Source organism: Harpia harpyja, chromosome Z (assembly GCF_026419915.1).
Source record: "Harpia harpyja isolate bHarHar1 chromosome Z, bHarHar1 primary haplotype, whole genome shotgun sequence".
In the NCBI taxonomy this organism is placed as follows: Eukaryota; Metazoa; Chordata; class Aves; order Accipitriformes; family Accipitridae; genus Harpia; species Harpia harpyja.
In genome coordinates this window covers 90,993,652-91,015,573 of record NC_068969.1, presented here as the reverse complement: position 1 = coordinate 91,015,573, position 21,922 = coordinate 90,993,652, and the positions used below count along the sequence as shown (strand labels likewise).

The following is a 21,922-nucleotide window of genomic DNA, read 5'->3' as shown; positions in this document are numbered from 1 at the left end:
GACAGATGTATGAATCCACTTCTTTTAATGCTTAGGTTAAAAAATGTCACTGAACCTGCCACTGCATTTGTGTATAGAGTCAAAAAAGAAGGCATGAGCTACAAACCACTTTAGGAAGAAATTTGTGGTACATGGAGATTTCAGATTTGGTAGGATTCCTAGAAAACTCTCTTTCCAAAAGAACAGGGGAAAAAAACTGGGTTTTCTGTGATTTTGTACCTTACTCCAAAATGTCCTTCATTGCAAAAAAACTCTCCTTGCTTTCCTGCAGTTTACAGATAAATGAGGCCAACTTCTGACCTTTAAACAGCAGGGGTTTAGGCCCTTTTTTGCCTGGGTTCTGGAATACTTCGGAGCTGACTAAAAATGTAGCCATCTTCTGATGTGCAGCACAGAGAGCTTGCAGTTTCTGAAGTTCATGGTTTGTTCAGATCCCTCTTGTCCTGACGCTCAGCCTTGTGAGTAAAGGCTTCTTCTTTAGATAGCAAAGACTTTGGATTTTCTCTTCTGGATCTGAACTTCCAAGGTTCAGATCACTTCACTTCCGCTTGCAGATAAAAAAAACTATAGAGGTGGGAAGTGCTGGGAAAAGATCTGATGGAGGTGATCTCTGGGTTTATGGTGAATCACAGGCTCAGAGGCCACAGGGAAAGAATGAATGAACAGGGTCTGTTCAACTGAGAGAGAAACAAGGAGTGTATGTAAATCTTCAAATGTATAAAAGACTTCAGCAAAGATAAAGGGAATAAATTCATCATGTCTTTAATGAGCTGGAAAGAAATAATGAATTTAAATTTCATCTAGGAATATTCAAATCAGCAAAAATTTGTTAAGAATAGTGAAGTAACCAGACTGCCTGAGGTTGGCACAGAAGCTCCATCATTAGATCTGTTTCCAAACACCTTAAACAAATGTCTTCCCCTATGAATAGCTGATCCTGCCTTAGGGTGCTAAATACAGGGGTTGACCTTCTAAAGCCCCTTTCACTTCCTATCTAAGTTTTCAGACAGGCTTTCTAAGGAAACAAATTTCCTAGGATTGTGCTGTCAGCCTGTCCTATTTCCTTAACAAGTCAGGTAATAAACCCTTAGAAAGCTTTAACAAATCTAACAGTTCCCCTACCCCTCACTAAGATGTTACACAGAAAGAAATGGGAAATAAAGCTTTGTTTGCTTTGCGGGTCAGGGTTTTTTGAGGGGGGGATGTTGGGGGGAGGGGGGATTGATTGTTTGGGGTTCTGTAATGATCAATAAAGCACCCTGTGAACTTGTTTTCATCCCACTGTCAATTCCTTTCTAAGCCCAGCCTGTGATATGAATCAAACAGGGATTGTAGAGCTTCCCCCTTGGGTCAGCTCTCATTTTGAATGGCTTCAAATAGCCTTTTAAATATTTCTCATCATTGTTAGTGTCTTTTAGAATTCATCCTTGTTAAACTGGGTATCTAAAAATAAATTATTAAAATCATATTTTATCATCTTCTTAAATACTATGGTTCTTCAATATTCTGTGTTGTGAACTCATTCACTTCAATACAAATTTTTGCATGTTTGGACATTTTCAAAAAAATGTGTCCAGCTGCTTGTAATAGAGTATGATGGTCAAGCTGCATCCTTTGCCACAGGAAGTCCCTAACCTGGTAATGATTGTTCAAAACACTTGTTTATCAACTGTAACTTGTATTTTAAGCCACTTTATCATGCATATGTCTTTAATGCTGCATGCGTTTTGATGGTGACCAAAGATCTGCCCTTTTTGTTTTACAGATTTTGTATTATTCTGCTTTCTGCAGGGGTAATGTCCAGAAGGGTTTAGGAAGGAAAGGAGTTTAATGTAGTGCATATGTACTTACATAGATGCTTTCCAAATAATCTACATTTTAAAATATCTGATTTCTTGTCTACTTTTGGATTTCAGGCAAAACTTCCAGGTAGTAACTATTCCAATCTGTTTCAAGCTTGGTGAATGCAGGTGGCCTTTTCTAAAATCTGTCTGCCAATTAACAGTCTGAAAAGAATACCTGAAGTTTCCATTAAAGTGTTGCTTATTTACATGTTTTCTGAACTGCAGAATATCAACATGAATAGAAATAATGAAATAAGCTTATACATAAAAAGTAGTCCAACAAAAACTTTCAACACTAGCTCTGAGAATGACATTTTCATAAAGGTAGTGGCTTTAATGTAGAATGGGTGTGGGAAAGAGATTCTAGAGAGAATTCTAAGTTGTGTGGTATTTCACAAAAATAAACTATGGAAATGGGTCCTTTATGGGTTCCAGGTGTAGCGATACCCTTCTCAACAAATTCAGTGTACAAATGTCTGTGGGTTTTCTTAACTTAGGTGGATCAATCTATTTCCTAACAGTTTTTTTCATATATTCTTATAGCTAAGATTCTGGAATGAATCGGGTTAAAAAAAATCATGCAATGTTCTACTACTCTTATAAAGAGGAATTATATTTTAGGAAGTTTCAGTTTTTGAGTGCTATTTTGAGATAACCAAGTGTTTGCAATGAGATACCCAGAAATCAGTTGGATCACTTGAAAATTAGTCGTTTACTGGAAGTATGTTATTCTGTTTGAGCTCTTATGATTTAAGGTGTGAAGATAATACAATACTATTCCATTGTATTACTTTTAATTTATTTGATTTTTTTTTAAATTTCAGAATAATCTCTTAAGCCTTTTAGTCTCCAGAGGAGTAAATCTTGTGTACATGAAACCCCAAGACAAAAAAAGTGAGTTATTTACCTGTCATTTTTCTTTCCTAAAAGTTCTCTGAACCTTTCTCCTGCATATAAGAAATTCCTGCAAGATCTCATTCTCTTTATCTTTTGATTTTAATTATAAGATATATTTTCCAGTTTACTTTTATTCTCTTAAAGTCAAGAAAGTGACTATAGACAACTGTGTGTCTGAAGCACTGGTAGCTTGTGTGTCCCTGAAGCAGTCCTCAATAAATCTTGAGGTCTAAGAAAGCTCCTACATAATCCCAAACTGAAAACAGACTCAGGAGTGGAAATCCATTGATACCGAATTTATAGATGGCTTTTTCTCTTTTCACAGGTGAGTTGAGCCAATTGTTACTTTCCATGTATTTCTGTGTCTACCCAATTAATGACACCTAGCTAACAGAAGCTCAATTATTATGAGAATCCAAACCTGCCTCTGACTGTGTATTCTCTAAACTATTTGTCCAGAGAAAGATTTTATTATCAAAGTTTGACATATTTAATCTGTAATCACATCCTTTCTGCATTTTGTCTTTTTCACTACATGTTAACTGATAAATCAACAGCGTACTCATCTTCACAGATTTTCATGTGAAGCATGAGATGGTCTGTAGATAAATCATTCTAACATTTACACAGCTGCATTGGATTAGAACTTCTGTTTCTGGAAGAGCTCCTTCAGCTGTTGTTCACTTGTTGCTTCTTTCTGTTGCATCAGCTCCCTGGCTCCTTTGGTCACTCCCCAGCCATCTGGCTTTGACATTGAAGGACAATATGGCCTGCCTGAAGCAGGCTTCAGATTCTCCCAGTATTCTTTTCTTGCCCTAAAGAAAGAGAAGGAAATTCAGGGTTTTTTCCAGCACCTCACAATACTGAAGGAAATGGGGCTTAAATGACTGTTGCAAAGGGTCATCTAAATTGCACAGCTTGACTTTATATTTAGACACAGAAGTATTAGTGAAAGCATGCAATGAAATGCAACATGCTTAAAAAGTATCTTTTCATCCTTGAAAGGAACACTGTAAGCCACTCACCATTAGGAGCTGTTTAACAGCAATCTGACCATTTTTGGTCTTAAATTTCATGAATTACTTTCACAGTAATTCAGACCACATCTTCATTTTAAAGAGGGATTAGAATTCCTGGAGCTCTCCTACTGTCCCTTCATCCCTTTCCCTACTCCCAGGTCAGGTTTACTTCTTCAAAATTATTAACACAAAGAGTGCTTACAGTGATATTTAGACCTCCATATCAGTTAAGCCAGTCTGCTGCACGGACCAATATAAGCCTTTGCAAGGAGTATGCTGCTGTGCTTTCCAGGTCAGGTATACATACCTTGCTCTGACCCAGGGCTTGGTATGCATGCTCAGGCTATCACCCCAGCTACCATGTTTCTCAGAAGCTTCTGGCAAAAATCCTCTTTCAGGAGCCAGCTCCTCAGCTATTGCTCGGACATGATATGGCTCAAATCCACAGCAACCTCCAATGTAACGAATTCCTAAGTCATATGCCTTTCTTGCATATTTTTGAATATCCCATCTGGTTACAATTCTTGGCTCCAGACCTGCAAAGACATTCATATCTTAAGTTGCCACCATACTCCATTTCAGCACATTTTTTGGTAAGAAATCACTTTGTTGAAACACTTTCACACTGTTTGCAAAACTGGTTGTAGATGTACATGTATGTGTTTGAACTGTCTGAGCTAGAATTAATGATGCAAACTTTCAGAAGTCTAGCTTTCAGACTCTGCTGTGCTCTCTTGAGGTATGCTTGTTGTAAGCTTTTTTGGCCTTGCAAAACAGCACCTAATATCTTCTGAGACTGATCAAGTCCTAAATCATATGCTTGCCATTCTGCCAGAGTTCTTAGCTTAAGTATTAGAGTACTTTCAATGTTACGCCCGCATTCCCAAAGAATTCCTAATAAACAATCAATATCTGGGAAAGCTGTGAAAGAAGGTATCAGCCTACCTGCAACAGGAATAAGCCTGCTCATTATTCCTCAGGAATGTTTACTACACTTTTTTCCATGATCAGCTAGTGGCAGCCAATTGTTTCACTGACAGCTGGGATCTGTAGCTGTTTCTTAGCCCCTCCCTTACTTAGTTATAATCCCAGCCATGAGCAGCTTGCTGCCACAAACCACTTTGTTCCTTGTAGAAAGTTCTATATGTAGATTAAGTTAGGATGCAATCTTTATTTTGAACCCTCCTCCCTGTTGCAGGTTGTGGTGAGCAGAGTGAGGGGATAACAGAGCTGAGAGGAAGGACTTGTGGAAGGAAAGGAATAGAAAGTGAAAAGAACAAGGAAAAGCACACCTCAAAGGGAAAGAGGCACAGGAGTGGAAAGAACTGGAGGCACAACTGGAAAGAAAAGACCAGGGACTGAAGAAGAAACTTTAAGGAATAAAAATACAGGAATAAAAGAATAAAAATCTTCCCACTTCTTTATGCACATCTGCAGGAGATGAACGAGCATGGTTATTAGGCAAGTGCAGCATTATGTCTGTGCACTGAACACTCTGCTGGGCAAAGAAGACGCAGTGAGGTAGTAAGGCTCCATCAATGCATCAGAGAGGTAGGATTCTTCTCCCTATGTCCTTTCTGAAAAATGCCTAGCATGCAAGCAGGTGGTACAAAGCAGATCTACTCTAAGTCCAATGGGTAGTTAAGAGACATACTCAGAAAATAAAAAGCAGAAAGAAAAGAATGAAATGTTCTTAAACAGAAAATTATTGGCCTGGGAGGGAAAGACTGGACAAAGGACAAGAAGATGGTCTAATATCAGAAGGAAAAACAGATGAAGCTATCTTGGAAAGCTGTTTAAATAAAAGTAAGCTTGTGTACAGTCCTGCAGATGTGAAAGAAAGCATCAGAAGCACAAATTCATTATTTCCTTGTCTCTCATATCCTTGAAAAGCTAATGCAAAATAGATACAAAATTATCAACAGTAAGAATGCAGCATCTTCCATGCAGTTTATACCTGTATAAGCAACTAAACTCCAGGAGAACAGTATAGAATGTTTCCCTGTCTTCTCCATCACCCACTCTGTCACAATCCATGGGACCTGATGAGATGCATCTGAGGGTCCTGAGGGAACTGGCAGATGAAGTTACTAACCCACTATCCATCGTATTTGAAAAGTCAGGGCAGACTGGTGAAGTTCCCACTGACTGGAAAAGGGGAAATATAAGCCCCATTTTTGAAAAGGGAAAAAAGGAAGACCCAGAGAACTACAGGCTGGTCAGTCTCACCTCTGTGCCCAGCAAGATCATGGAGCAGATCCTCTGGGAACTATCCTAAGGCACATGGAAAATAAGGAGGTGACTGGTGACAGCCAACATGGCTTCACTAAGGGCAAATCCTGCCTGACAAATTTGGTGGCCTTCTACAACGGGGCTACAGCATTGGCGGATAAGGGAAGAGCAACTGACGTTATCTACTTGGACTTGTGCAAAGCATTTGACACTGTCCTGCATGACATCCTTGTCTCTAAATTGGAGAGACATGGATTTGACAGGTTGAGCACTCAGTGGATAAAGAATTGGCTGGATGGTCGCATCAAAAAGTTGCCGTCAACAGCTCAGTGTCCGAGTGGAGACCAGTGATGAGTGGTGTCCCTCAAGGGTCCATATTAGGACCAGTACTGTTTAGTATCTTCCTTGATGACATAGACAGTAGGATTGAGTGCACCCTCAGCAAGTTTGCAGATGACACCAAGCTCAGTGGTGTGGTTGACATGCCTGAGGGATGGGATGCCATTCAGAGGGACCTAGACAATCTCAGGAAGTGGGCCCATGTAAACCTCATGAAGTTCAACAAGGCCAAGTGCAAGGTCCTGCACCTGGGTTGGGAAAATCCCAAGCACAAATACAGGCTGGGTGACGAGTGCATTGAGAGCAGCCCTATGGAGGACTTGGGGGTATTGGTGGATGAAAAACTGAGTATGAGCCTGCAATGTGCACTCACAGCCCAGAAAGCCAATAGCATCCCGTGCTGCATCAAAAGAAGCGTGGCCAGCAGGTTGAGGGAGGTGATTCTGCCCCTCTACTCCGCTCTGGTGACATGCCACCTGGAGTACTGTGTTCAGCTCTGAGGCCCCCAGCATAAGAAAGACATGGACCTGCTTGAGCAGGTCCAGAGGAGGGCCACAAAAATGATCAGAGGGAAGGAACACCTCTGCTGTGAGGAAAGGCTGAGACTTGGGGTTGTTTAGCCTAGAGAAGGCTCCAGAGAGATCTTATAGTGGCCTTCCAGTACTTCAAGGGAGCCTAGAGGAAAGATGGGAGGGAGTCTTTATCAGGGAGTGTAGTGATGGAGTGAAGGGTAACAGTTTTAAACTGAATGAGGGTAGATTTAGTTTAGATATTAGAAAGAAATATTTTACAATGAGGGTGGTGAGACACTGGAACAGGTTGCCCAGAGAAGTTGTGGATGCCCCCTCCCTGGAAGTGTTCAAGGCCAGGCTGGATGGGGCTTTGAGCAACCTGGTCTAGTGGAAGGTGCCCCTGCCAATGGCAGGGGCTTGGAACTAGATGATCTTTAAGGTTCCTTCCAACCCAAACCATTCTATGAATCGGTCCTTGTGCTTCAGGAGTATAAGGACAGCAACAACCTAACGTCTCTGAAGAAAGAGGGATAGACCCCGCTATAAGAACCAGCCACACATGTGGTGAAACATGGTGATTGAAAACAAGCAGTATTCTATGAAAAGAAGTTGCCACATAGATCATGTTTTGTGGGATTTTCCCCTTCCCAAAATTCACTAACATTCAATACATTTCTTTTCTTGGCTTTATTCAGAATTAAATATCTATAGTTTAACATTTTATGTTAATATTTATAGTAAAAAGAGATTGAAATTTTCATCAACTTTTGATGAAAAGATTGTAACCTGCTCCTAGATTTAGCCCCTCTATATATATACTCTTGAGATTATTGGGTATGCTTTAACTGACCGGGACATTTCTTTCTAAAACATTGTCCTTGCTTAACTAGTGACATTTCAGAGCAATTGCAATAACACAGAAGGGAAAACACAGAAAACTGGAAAACATTCTACAGATAAATAAATACTGCTGGCATCTAGATGCTGGAGTTTGCCAATACAACATAGCCAACACTTTTCTAAAAACTGAGATCTTGTTGGTACATAACAGAGGTTATGTACACTTCAAATATCTAAATACCTCTTTATGCATACTGCCTTCCACAAAAAACAGAGTTAACTGGATCAGTTTAACAATACTTTACCAAACTGCTTATCTGCCGTCAAGCAATCAGTTGCTTCTGGGTACTGAAAACATTCACAAATACCAGCCTTCTCCAATTGACTCATGAAATTTCTGAAAGCTGACATCTCATACAGATTGCTTATAACATACAAGCCAAGAGCCACAACAAACCAAAGAGTGAATCCTTCAATTCAGTTGATTACTTACTGCATCTATTCTATCTTTTTTTGTTTGCAATCAGAGGAGTTACATGAAGGAATGAATAGGATAAATGAGTTCCTAGCACTTTTAAACATCCCAGAATATTTTCAGAACTCAGTTATGTTATTATCATTTAATGAATGCCTCAGGCGCATGCTTTATTCTTTTTCCTTTGTTTATGTAAAGAAAGGAATTTAAAAGAAAAAAAAAATCATCCTGAAAAATCACATCTATCTCTCAATTTTTTCACTACAAATTCCAGTTTTGAATGTTTTAATACCTTATTTTATAGAGTGTATGATACCTGGAAATGAAAGCATTTTTCTAATCAATTTTAAAATGTTTAGGCTGATTTTGTCCTCTTGTCTTAAAGGTATGTGATCTTCTACATCCCAGGTGGAAATAAACCCTAAATACACAAGCCTTATATACACATAAGCTGGCTGAATCCTTCAGTCTTTGTAGAACTTCTCCTGAGCATACATGTGATGAATCCATCTCCAAACTGCTAATCCATTTGTTAACAACATCAAAGAACATATTCCCTCTTCTGGTTTCTCTCTGATCTCACTTATATTAGACAGTTACACTTGCAAGACTGAACTGTTATGAGTGCAATAATCATGCACCTATATCTAGTTCTGCATATGCATTGTACATTAAATCCCTAAGCAGGTAAACATTATAGGGCTTTGGGGATAGATGTCACAACCCAGAATTCTGGGGTTGTTTTAGTTTATTTGCTCTTGTTCATTTCTTTGGACTGTTTATACTGTCCTGAATAAAGTTCTATAGCACTACGAAGAACTACATTTTTTAACTGAGTCTAGGTTGTGGCACTTTAACTGTTTTCACCATAATTTCACTTTCAGTCACATGCTGTGATACTACTGAAGTACTCTCACTATGTGGATGATCTTTAATCCAATATTACACTGCAATCCCCCTGTGGAAAATGCTGGACAGGATAATTGGGACTCATCTTACTGTATAGAAGGACATCTTGCAGCTTCATCTTTACTAAAAGCTGGGAAAAAAACCAGAGCAGGCAACTGAAAAAAAAAAAAAAAAAGAAAAGAAAAGAGAAAAGATATCCTTGTCTTACCAAAGGGAAATTCTGGAAGATCAATAAAACCCTGCTTTCCACAATCAGGCGTATGGAAAGCAAGTGGTTGGGACATCAGGTGGGCTTTCAGTTTAGCAGCCTGCAAGCCCTCTTTCATCAGTTTCACAGTTTCTAGGGAAGTATCTGGATCAAAATGGCAGTTGACTCCAACAATAGAAGCACCTAGAGGAGGAAAATATCTTCAAGTCACATCTCCCCAGGAAGTGAGAGGTGAAAGTTCTTAGCCAGAGCACTCCAGAAGCAGAGCAGTCCATCTTTACACCAGCATTATGAAAACAAGACAGTTGGGTTAGAGCCAGCCTCAACTCTCCTGAGGTTAATCATGCCACTTACATCTCAGTTGCACTCCTCTTTACCTTCCTGATGATGAATGATGTCTCCCACCCTCATACAGTTGCTTTTCTTATCAGTGCTTAATCAGTGAAGACTGATTATGTACAGCCACATATGCAAATAGCTAGCAGGACCCTAACACAAGTTCTGCCTTTGGATTTCAGCTCTAACTCCAAGGGAAATGAGTAGTTCAGAACAGATATAATGAACCCCTGTACCATCATTCATCATGCCCCTGATTAATTTCTTTTGCCCTTCCCCTTGTCCTGCAGAAAACACAGCCTTTGATAGGCAAAAACATTAATTTTTTCATCCTCTTATTCTCTCACCCGGGGTTTGAACTGTGCTGCATACATTTCTAAAAACATGAGCAGAGAATCAAAGGTGTCTTTGGATTCTGCTTATGTTTCCAGCATTTGGGGTTGGCTCTAACCAAATTTGAGGTTTAGGATTTTGCTCTGTTCAGTATCATCTGCCTGTGGCTATTGCTTCCAATACCATCCTGGTTATCAAGGATTTCATAGCTGCATTTTAGTAAGTTTTTTACAAGACTGCTCTAGTAAAGTACACATAACTTTACTACAGGGTCAAAACTTTTATCAGATATAATTGCAAAGTTACCTACTTGAGATACACATCCATTTATGTCAATACTTAAGGACTTTATTCCATACTTTTAAATGGCACATTAAAACAGATTCTTACCAGCCTTTACCAGTTGGACAGCACATTGTCCAGGGGGCATGCCATGCATGTCTCCTTCTGGACCAATGCACATCGTAGCTGCAACTGGCTTTCCAGATTCTTTTAGCACTTCAACTGCCCAGACAGCCTCTTCAACATGTTCAAAATACTGGAAGAAATTAAAACTGGACTAGTTTTGTTTCTTGGAGGTGAAGCATAAACACATTAATCCAGACCCCAAATTCACCAGCAATACGACTTGATTATTTTCTGATTTACACTAACATAATTCAATTGAGTTCACTGACCACAGTTAAGAAAGGGGTTTAAAAAGTCAGTAAGTAAAAGCAAACAAAAATTCATGATAGTCTTGTTTCAGAATAAGAATGCCCACACAGGAGGTTCATCAGGGATTTATCCCCAAAGAACTATTTTCATCTAGAAAAGTCACCTTAGGTTGATTGCTTATGGTGTACGGGAGGAAAAAGGAGGTAGTCAAGATCACATTAATCTATCCTCTTTGGGCCAATACAGAATTTGACGTGACTGAGGTAGAAATTTAGGTTTCAAGGTCCTATTCTAGGATGCTTGCAAAGGCTGCTGTGCATTTAGAAAAATACCGATACTACTGGAATAAAAGCATAACAGAAAATTTTAAAGGAGGAAGCAATATATATTTGTACTCCCTAAAGCAGACTAGACATCTTAAAGTTAACACTGTGCCAGTTGAAGGCATATACTTTTTTCACATTTTTACCTCCGCAATTAGGAAGTCCACATTCTTCTTCATAAAGACATCTAGTTGCTTTCGAAAGGCTGCTTTAACCTCTGTTTTATCCTTGCAGCTTAAGTATGATGGTGTTTGACTGACTCCTCCAGCCACTAAAGCATCGCCTTCATTAGCCACTTCTCTTGCAATGTCACAAGCAGCTTCATTCACTTTCTGGCACTGTATGAATATAGATTATGTCAGTTTTACCTGACCAAAGATATGCATGTGTTTTCAGAGCACAAAAAGGACAAGAAGAGTCAAAAGCTGTAATGGCTTCTTCATATTCTTTTATAATTTAAATGAATTTTTTAATATACTGACTAGGAAGATCAGCGTCTTTCAAAAAAATAATAAACATTAGGAAACAAACTCTTGCCACATCTAAGTTGTCGTATTATCAAATACTACAAAAACACATTACCTTTAATACATCTTACACAAATAGTCTATAAAAAGCAGATATTTGGTGTGAAGTGGAATTTTCTTTGCCTCCTAGAAAATGAGTTAGTTACACTTAAGTGTACGCTTTTATTCTGACATTTTACGGGTAGAAAACAAAATATATAGTAATTTCAATTGATTTTTCATTTTTTTAAAATACATTTTAGTATTTTGATAATTTTAAAAATTTAAGATATAATATCCATACAGAGTTATTTAAGGCATTTTTAAAAAGATATCATTAATTATCCGAAGTTAAAGTTACCCATTTAAGAATAGTAAGGGGAAACTTATCACTATATGTGATTAATTAATCACCTAGACTGAAAGACACATTCCCTCTATACCTAAATCATGATGACTAGAACAGCTTGTGAAAAAAAGGTTAAGATGAGAAAAAAAGATTTTGGGAAAAGACTTATTTGGGATAGATAACAAGAACAGATTAGAACAGGTTGTTCTGCAGCCCATGGACTACTTAGAATCTACATAGGTTTCTCTCAGCTGAAGTTTTTTATGGCTGCTTCAAAAGACCCAGCTGATTTTTAAGGCTGTTGCTGACAGATTGTCTTCCATTTTCACTTGTGCTCAGGTACATGTTTGGGAACTCCGGGAGGTGGAGCCAAAAACCAGTTAAAGACTGGAGGAACCTGCTTCCAGACCTTGCAGCAAATCAATCTTGAAAGCTTTGCTGCAACGCATTCCCAATACCACGTGCTCTCCCAGCACTTCTTATAATTTTGCATGGCAGCAAGAATTGCAACATGGCTTGTTCCAGAAGCACTGTGTTTCTGGGACTACCACTTCAGACATTTCAATGTTGCATCTACTGAATGTAAAGATACAGCATTTCAGACAGATTTGGTCGTATGACATTTTGGTATGACCTCTTAATTAAGCCTCAAGTGTTTCCCTAGTGTCCAGATTGTTCTAATTTCTGACTTGGGATATCTTCCAGATACAAAGGTATTCCTTCCTCCCTGCCCCCTGAGGAATCTTTGTTATTTTGCAGAGGTTGAAACAAACAATAGGACCAAAGGGGAAAGGATCAGAGAAAACGCCCAATGGCAAACTTTCTAGTCTCAAAGGAACTATCTAGAAATGTTCGTGCCAGAAGTCCCAGTGGAGCTGGGGCCTGCATCTAGTGAACACACCCAACATCCTAGAACTCCTTTGTGTAGGGGCTAAGAAAACACCAACATGGTGCTTCTGTGGCTGTAACATGACCCTTACGCATGAGAAGGGGAATATTGACCACAGGGTATACCATGGATATTTTAGTTGTTCCTTTATTAAAGACATGGTTCTAAAAAACATTCAGTTCTCATTAGCCACTCATTCTCTAGGATTCTTCGCCATTTTTTCAGTTGATTTGCTTCTTTGGATGTTAAAGCATTTCTTTTTTTTTTCATTGATTTTGCTCTCTGTGCATTTAGTCCTCCCTATACTCTTTGTATCAAAACCCTAGTACACTAATCTCCTCAGATGGGAAAAACATGATGTGGGCATCCTCTTTCCCCTTTGCCCCATTTTGTTATTTTTTTTGTCCTTTAACCTTGCCTTTCTTGCTATTCCAAACTCTGAAATTGCATCATCTGATTCTTTGGTCCTCAAATATAGCCAAAACTGTTATGATAAACTGTGAAAGCACTTGATAATCTCTCTACTAAATCTTTTGAAATTAATCCATTTATTTCATATGTCCACCAAAACAGAGTTTTACTTACACTTATTTTCTCAGCTACATAATTGCCCCTGTTCTCTAGCTTGTCCTCACTGGCATAAAAGGTGAATGCCTGCAAAACATTGGATCCAGCTCTGAGGAATTCCCGGTGAAGCTGACGAACTGCAAAGAATTAAAAAGAGAAAAAGAAGAGATGTTTGGTACAGTTATTACTGTTATTATCCCCAAATGAAATGTTTATTGAAGTAATGTTACTGTAAAATAAGTGATACTGTGTTTCCTAGAAGAGCCATTATGAGACAGTAGAAGCAGTACCCCACAGAAAGAATAGAATTTCTTTCTTCTCACTCTCAGAACATTATGTAGAAAACTTTCTCCTTAGTTATTCTCTGCTAAGAATGATGGAAGATTTCTATTTAGTTTATCAGTAGATTCAGTTTTGCATGCCACCTTGCTTATTTTCTACTTTCTGCAGTACTTCAGACCTCCCAATTTCGTTTTATAGAACTCCATAGTGGTTTAGGAAGGGAAAGCAGACATCTGACAAAAGAACACGAAAGCATAACAGGGAATACCAGACAAAAATATCATCAAATGCAAAAGCAGTATTTTCTTAGCTTCTAGACTATGAAGAAGAAAACAGAAGAAAGTATCATGGCAACAAATTAAGGGACAAGATGATATTTATATGGAAGAACACAGTGTTCCATTACCTCCTCTATTTTGTATTTTCTGGTTTTCTTGCCCTGCAAAACCCTAGCTGAGTCTAGTCAGCCAAAACCAAAGCTCTATTTTGTAAAAGATGATTTGTTGCTCTAGAAGAGTGACTCACAACACAGACTTAACTCTTCTCATAAGTCAGCACACGATGATTTTACTACAGACCCAACACTACTTTTGAAGGAAAGGTTGGCACTACTTTTAATGGACAAATTTCCTAAATTAGGACTTTGGGACCAGGCTCTGTAATAGTAGTTCTGCCTTCATCACTGTAAGCAGTACACTGCAATCACCATAGTAGGAACAGAACAGGAGCTGTCAATTGATTTTATATGTATACCCACAGAACAATAATTATAAGAGAACAAGAATTATAATAGATCAGTAGAACACTACTGATCATGTAAAACAGAATTAAAATGCTCAACAGCTTATAGCAAATACAGGAATAATTTATTCCCCTAGATACCGTACACAGCCACAAGAACACTGCAGTTTCTGTGGTAGATGTTCGGAAAAGTTTTCCTGAAGTCCTGGTTTATCGCACCTCATTTTCTATAGACGATCTGTATCATTAGGGAAATGTGTGAATGTGTCGTGAGAATAAAATTACTCCCTTCAGCTTGAACAAACACAGCCTTCTATGCCGGAGAAGCTCAAACAGCAGTTTGAGTTGCTAGAGTCAACCTGCATACGTGCAAGCATGTTTGCTTTCACTGAAGGAACAGTGTAGTGTCCCTTGCTTTTCTCTACTAGTACAGTATTTAATTTCTAATTACAGCCTTGGGTAACCACACTGTGATTTAACACAGTGCTTCTTTACCCAGCAGTCACAAAGACCTATCCAGGAACATGGATAATAGCAGAGCTACAGTTCAAAAAGTCCCTGGAATCTGCCTGAACTACCAGGATCAAATTTCAGTCTTGTAGTCTTTACACAGAGTCAAAACATTCCTAGTGCAGGGAGTATTCTTTTTCCCATAGCATTAAAATAGGCTACTGATCCCAACTAAAAGGGCTGTCTCTGTATGTTTGTAGTGTTCTGTAGTTTGTTTTTCCATTGTTGCCCCATCAGAAATCGTTGATGAAAACTAGTCAGGAAATGGGAAAAGCAAAAAAGAATCTACAAATATTTTCACAAATGCTCTATGACATGTCCATAATAAACAAGATTTGTTTACCCCCATGGTTAGTGCTTTTTAAATATGGTTCTTGTATTCCTCGAAGAATGCCTGGGATTTGTGTGAGTAAGGATGGTGACATAGGTAGGCAAATGAAACATAATCTAACACATATGAATAAGGAACTTCATATCTGAAACTATCAGGTATGTGAACAGGAGAGTCTTAAATGGGTCTATATTTTGAGGGAAAGAATAGTGTTACAAGTATCAGCCTGAATCTCTTTCAATCCCAAGCAAATAGTTTTGACCAGTAGAATACTGTTACTATTATCAAGCCCACAGCAGTCTGCACTATCACAAACCCAAACCAGTCTGTAATTTACTTCTTGTGTGACTTCCAGCATGTTACTGAAGCTGTGTTTTCCTCCAGCATTTGGGAAATGGGGATAACAGCCACATATGAGGCTAAACAATTACTAACAATCTCATGCATTTTAGGAGTCAGATGTATAACACTGAGTTTTCATTTCAATCCACAAGCTAGACATTTCACAAAAGACACAGACTTAAGCTAACAGGAGATGGGGTCAGTAAGTGCCTATGCATACTGCTGACTACAGAGCAATACCTGATCTGGCTCAGAAGAAATATATAGATCTCATTTCTAAACTTGTCAGTCTGGCAAAACACCTTTGCCTCTCTTCTAACAGATAATGGCCTTGAAATCACGCTTCCCCACTCCCTTCCTTGCTGCTTTTCTCAGAACCTCCCTCCTTTTGTCTCCTTCTTTACGAAGATAAGAAGGTCTGGTAGTTGTATGGTTTTTACACCAGCTGGCTCAGGCAGTTGCTCCTTCTGTTCTTTACACTTGCTTTTAAAGTAACATGACCCTTGAGCATGCAGGAGCAAAAAGCAGTAATGGAGGGGAGGCAGCATACTACATGAAAAGAAATTAACACATTTCCAGTGAAGGCTTTATTTATAAATAGCCTATAAGGGGCTTATAAAAATTTTAGAACTATGTTACAGACATGAGCAATGTGTTCTAGCAAATCAGCAGCAATTCTTAGAAGGCTGGATTCTAATTTATGACTACTGATAACCTATTTAAAGCAAACCTGTGTGCCAATTTAGTCAATTCAAGCCGTCTGCAACTGTAAGGCAATGTCTTGCATTCCCCATGGACTGAGACCTGCACTTCCCAAAATGACATGTGGAGAGAATCAAGGGCTTTTGAGGTGCAAAACAAGAAAGCAAAGGGGAAATAAGGAGCACAGGATAAGTGCTATGATTTGTAAGGTGGAATGTATAGGGGCAGACAAATGTAGAGGTAGAGAGAAACAGAGAGAGAGGCGATGGGATGTCTTGAGATGAGAGCCAGCAAATTAGCTCATCGCCCTTTAAACATTTGCTGGAGCTCTGCATTATCTAAGGCTATCTGTGACCCTAAGTTAGGCGTGCTACACATAAAGTGACATTTGAAGGCTGAGAAGGATTAGGGTGAATAAATAGGTAAGGTGTACAAAGCAATGTAATAGAGAAGGCTAAGATCTCTCTCCTTCTTCCCCTCCCCTTCCTTCTTCCCCTCCCCTTCCTTCTTCCCCTGTATAGAGGAAAAAGACTAATTTGGAAGGGCAAATACTTAATACAGAACAAAGAAATCCCCACCCCCCCCAACCCCCCCAATATTCTGAATTAGCTTGTGGGACTAACTGCACGTCATATTACTAGGGCAAATGCTTTCTTGTAATGAAGTGTACATAAATAGATAATAGCATCTGCTTTTGCACTGTTTATGCTAAACACTATAATCTTTATGCTGGAAGGCATAGAATGACAACTCATTTTGTCTCCATCCACTTTAAGAGAGTTACTCTCTTAAATGTTTATTTCAATTCTTAGGTTCTTATCAGGTTTATCATTCCCCATTTCACAGTGGAGCCAGATACATTAAATACTCCTCTTCCATTCCATTGTTTACTAAAAGCTGCTATTTTCCTGAAAGAAGTAATAAACAAACTATAATAATTTATAACAATATAAAAGTCCTAGAATGACTAGAACACAACAAAACATATAGTTAACTGCAGAATTCTTTCTCACAAGATGTTTTAAATGATAAGTTTTATATCAGCTCAAGGACAGTCTGGACAAATCCATGAGAGAGACTGTGTCTGGGTCAAAAAGTCCCTGGGCTGCAAATCATTGAAGACTGGGAGACCATTCTGGAGAGGTATCACTATGTGTTTACACTATTCATATTCTTACACAGCCAACTGCTTTTGGCCAGTGTCAGAGCAAGAAAAAGGGGTAAGATGAGCATTTGGTCTATAGATTCTTAGGCTGTTCTTAACAGCGTAATTTTACAGTGTCAAGGAACTCTTCTATTTAAAAACCTACTACAAGTTCCTATATATTTATTTTTTAGCCATCCATGTTTACATTCACTACAGGATTTCTGTTTCCCAGTAAAACTGACCTGCTTCTGGATGTTCTACCGTTGCTTCAGGAGTCCAAGGCCCAGCTTTTACATATCCCCTCTTTTCAAGAGCAAAGACAAATCCTCCATCTCCAATCACAATTTCGCCAGCATCTAAGCGCTCTAGAATACCCTGAAGAAAGCAGGAGGAAAGGTTAACAGTTACAGTTCTTCAGTTTTGCGGGCTTCCTTTGTCTTTGTTGCCATTTCCTGTATTTGCAAAGCAGATGTGAGTATTTGTGGGCTACCAGAAACATCTTTGCCATAATAAAGAAAAGCAATAAATTTCCTTCTTTAAATTCTCTTTAAAGAATAGTAGATAGTATGTTTTGCAACATAAGGCTTTAATATGTGCGTATATATTATGTAAGACTTTTCATTGGTCAGTTTGATTGTATTCCAGAGATACAGTCCCCAGAACTAGAAGCCAATGGTCCAGTTCTGATCTTGTGAAAGTAAAACACCATCTCAAATTCTCCTGTAAAATATATGAGAAACTTGTTAAAATGAAACACTAGTATCACTGACCTCTTTATTAGCTTATTTGCTCTTTAGCTATGAATGCCATCTTGACAGACCCTCAGCACAAGTAGCTTGTGACACAAGATGGCACAACAGGCATCACAGAAAAGTAAGCATGTACCATTTTCCTACCAAATAAGACACATCTCAAAATGCTGGCCTCCATTTTCTGACAGACTTTTTACTGGCCTAGGTTTGCTTACCTAGACATACAAAATTAAAGAAAATCCTGCTTGTTTTGCACAGGCCTGCCTGAAATATTTTAAGATGCCCAATTACAAACCTTATAGCACCCTGTGATTAACCTTGCTTCTGCCTTGAACTCCATGCTAATGCAAGGAAAGCAGTAATTTTTTTTTTTTTGTAAAATTGAAAAACATGAGAACAACATATATTGGTTGCACCTAATATATATTATTTTTTGTATTCCTTTCATTGCTTCATTGGCTTGTTCAAATTTTCCATAAAGTACTTTGCTATTACACTAAAGAAGACTAATTTCTACAATTGGATTACAGCCATAATTCTATTTACATTAGAAAGTGGATGAATGCAGACCCATTACATTAACAAAGGTAGTGGGTACAGGAAAAGAAATAATCAAAGGTAAGACTAAAATTTCCCTCCACAGTTATCTTTTCTTGATGGCACACTAGCATGCCAGTAGATGAAATCTGAGGGAGTGGGAATAAGTCTTGTGGACATACAGTTGAATGTGGTTTTCATGCTGAGAGGAAGATGTTTTTAACAATTAGCCTCCAACCTTTAGAAGATTATCTTTCCTGATAATGTCTCCTTCATTAATTCAAGTATCTCACATCATATATCCAGGAAAGACAAACACTTATGACGTCTCAGCACTGCCCTTTAGGTGGAATGAGAGTATGCCTTTCCAACAAGAAGGAGCACTGTGCCAACTGTGCCAGTTCTAGTACCAAGCATAGCAGTGTAAGGCTGCTTGGAGGCTACAAAGCCTGGCTGAGAGGGTCAGCATTTTTGGCTCAGGCACTGACATGGCAGCAAGGTAGCAGAACTGCTTTGTACAGTGCTGCTGTGCTTGGCCAAGTGTTGGCTTGCAAATCTCTGCATCACATCCCATTGCACATTGTGTACTTCCCAGAATATTGACCTGATTAACTTTGTAACTTTAATAAAGTGTGCAAGCTTTTATCTTTATTGTAGAAGGACCGTGGCAAAACTCAATCAGCAATACTCAATCTCCAAAACTCAGTAATTTCCATCGAGTTTACCACTCTTGCCTGTCTGCAAGGGCAATTCTGTTCTAAGTGTTAATGTCAGGAGGCTTTGTAAAGATTGTGTTTGCAGTTAACTAATTTGCAGTTGTAACAGTATGCCTCAAATGGAGCCAAAGAAAGGCACCCAAGGGATCACTGGTTGAGTCCCTGCTTCCTCTGCCTGCCAAGGAATCTGTCATAGAGAGAGTCTGCTTTAGGAGCTTAATATGCAGAGAACAGGAGTGCAGAGGAAAAAAAAAAAAGTTTAACTGTCAAGCAGCCTCAGTCATTGCTTGTTAACTGAACATTAAATAATAGATACATCTTTGACACCAAATATAGATATTATATTTAAATGCACTACAACTAACAGATTTCTTTCTTTTAAGAAGTCACTTCTAGGATTTAACAGCACTTCTCCTTCACAGTTCTAGCTTTTTAAACTGCATTTTAAAATAATCTCCACTTTTGACTCACAGAAACAACATAAGCCATGGCTGAATAGATCACAGCATCTGGACACATAATATATTGTGATATATTAAACCTAGCATCGGGGCATCTAATAGCAGGTGACATAACTATAAAGCACAAAGTACTTAATACAAACTTACTTTGTCAGTTCAGATTGACTTAAAATGGAAATAACTTTTTTGCAAACTTTATTATAGGATGGATATCATCTCTTCACACCATTTTTACTTTATCTATACTGAGTAAAATACCATTGGTTCAACAAGCATACAGCTAGCATAAATTCAGCGTCAACATTGTTTTGTTCTGCCCTGGCAACCTAAGCTGCATGCTCATGTCTAATCCAGATCAAAATTATACCTTCAGGTCTGAGAGTACACAGATCTGGTATTAAATAACAAGAAATAGTACCTGTAAAAAGCTAACCAAGGCTTTTTTGAGCCATCTTTTCACTGTTTTACTTTCGCTACCATGAATGAAGTTGCACCACATAGTCCACACATCTATCCATGGAAAGAGAGCAAATGTCTGTATGAAGATACTCCCCCCAACCACCTTTAGGAATGTGACTGAACCATGTAAGTGAAAAGCCTGCTTGGTCTACCTATATCCTACCTTTTCATCAGTGGAGAGAAAAAAATATCTCAAAACAACTATTCAGATCTTAAGCGAGTCCTCAAGAGAAGCTTATCTCTCTGCCCATTGCCTGTAGGGGGAACTTACGGCAATTGCCTTCTGCTAGGTGTCTGAAGTTACATGGCATGAGTATGTGCCAAAAAAGATGAAAAGCAGAACAAAAACCTCCCCACCTTCTTCCTTTATAACTGATCTACCTGAAAGGCCTAGTAGGCTCACAGACTTCTTCCCATATCCTTCTGTTCTCTTACTCTGGACTTACATGCTACACACAAAACTCAGTAAAACCAGTCCTGAGTAAGAAGTGTCCTGTTAATGATAATAGTGTCCTTCTGAACAGAAGACAGAATATGTGATTCCACTGACCTGCCCAAGCAGCAGTGCAGGGTATATATCAGAGTTTGATTTAGACATTGCTCATACGTTTGCCTTAATAGCCAGAAAGGCTGATGCCTGGATAACTTTTTTTACTGGCTTATTTCTTTAGCTAAATGAGGGTGTAAAGGGCACGCATATACTGGAGACTGCACTCAGATTACAAACGCTGTTGGTATTCAGTCATATAAATCAAGAGAAGAGCAATTTGGGGCTTTTAAATAGAGTTGGCAGGATGCTGGAGACAGAAATCCCATCCAATAATAGTTTATGCTTAAAATATTTACAATTTTAATGTGTTACAAACACAGCTTAGTTTGCATTTCAAATAATATTAAGCAAAATGGTTTTGAACTTTGCCAGCTCCAGTCTATGCGTTCAGAGCAATAAAAAGTTCTAGGAGCTGCTACAGCATTAGGTTCAATCTAATCTACCTATCTCATAACGCTATCCAAACGTCTTTAGCGGCTCGATGGTGGATAGGTACAGTTGTTATTACTACGACTTTACTTTAGCTATTCACAGTATGACCTTACCTGCAGAGATACTGAGTACATTACTGGGAGGTTAACAAGCGCGGTCCGCGGGTTGTGCCCGTTTAGCCGCAGCTCCGCAGGAGAGCCTCCGGGCAGGACCCTGGGGCGGGAGAGGCGGCCAGGCGCGGTGGGGCCACGGCCCGGCCCCGAGCCGCGGCTCTCTGCCCCGCGCCGCTGCGAGGCTCCCGCCGCTCCCCGCGGCACCGGCGCGGAGCTGCCTCTCCCGTCCCGCCCGGTCAGTGCCCGCGCCGCGGCGGGCGGCGAGGGGGACGGCGGCCGTCCCGGCCTCGGATCCTCAGCGCCGCGGGCTCTCCCAGCGCCCGCCGCTACCCCCACGCCGGGCAGCGGAGAGGGACGGGGCCCACTGGGGGAGCCGAGGAGCGGGGCTGAGCAGGGGAGGGAGGTGGGAGAATTACCCTTTTGCCCTTTTTCGTGGTCTTCCCGATCGGCAGCATCTTCCTCGCCCTGGGACGCCGGCTGCCCGCGTCTGCCCCAACGTGCTCGGCGCGAAGCTCAAGCTTACCCCCCAGCGCTCAGGCCGCACTTTTATAGCCCGGGGAGGAGGCGGGCCGCGGTGGGCAGCGCTGCGGGCGACACCCCCGGCCGGCCCGG

The 21,922-nt window shown here is 39.6% G+C and overlaps 1 protein-coding gene across 1 annotated transcript; it reads right to left on the bottom strand.

Moving 5' to 3' along the window:
* Nucleotides 1-2,621: 2,621 nt before the first annotated feature.
* Nucleotides 2,622-21,877, bottom strand: LOC128136644 (betaine--homocysteine S-methyltransferase 1). The gene is made up of 8 exons (XM_052776564.1): nt 21,727-21,877; nt 17,533-17,665; nt 13,254-13,372; nt 11,071-11,262; nt 10,335-10,482; nt 9,276-9,458; nt 4,068-4,296; nt 2,622-3,556 (listed from the first exon to the last, which is right to left on the bottom strand). The coding sequence occupies exons 1-8, from the start codon at nt 21,763-21,765 to the stop codon at nt 3,382-3,384; spliced, it is 1,218 nt and encodes a 405-aa protein (XP_052632524.1). The 5' UTR covers nt 21,766-21,877; the 3' UTR covers nt 2,622-3,381.
* Nucleotides 21,878-21,922: the final 45 nt, after the last annotated feature.

Excerpts from the sequence above, each read along its gene's own strand:
- LOC128136644 (XM_052776564.1), bottom strand. The coding sequence starts at position 21,765 with ATGCTGCCGATCGGGAAGACCACGAAAAAGGGCAAAAGG. Across the intron at positions 13,373-17,532 it reads GGTAGAACATCCAGAAGCAG|TTCGTCAGCTTCACCGGGAA; the intron begins GTCAGTTTTACT and ends AATTCTTTGCAG. Across the intron at positions 9,459-10,334 it reads TGTCCAACTGGTAAAGGCTG|GTGCTTCTATTGTTGGAGTC; the intron begins GTAAGAATCTGT and ends TTCCTCCTCTAG.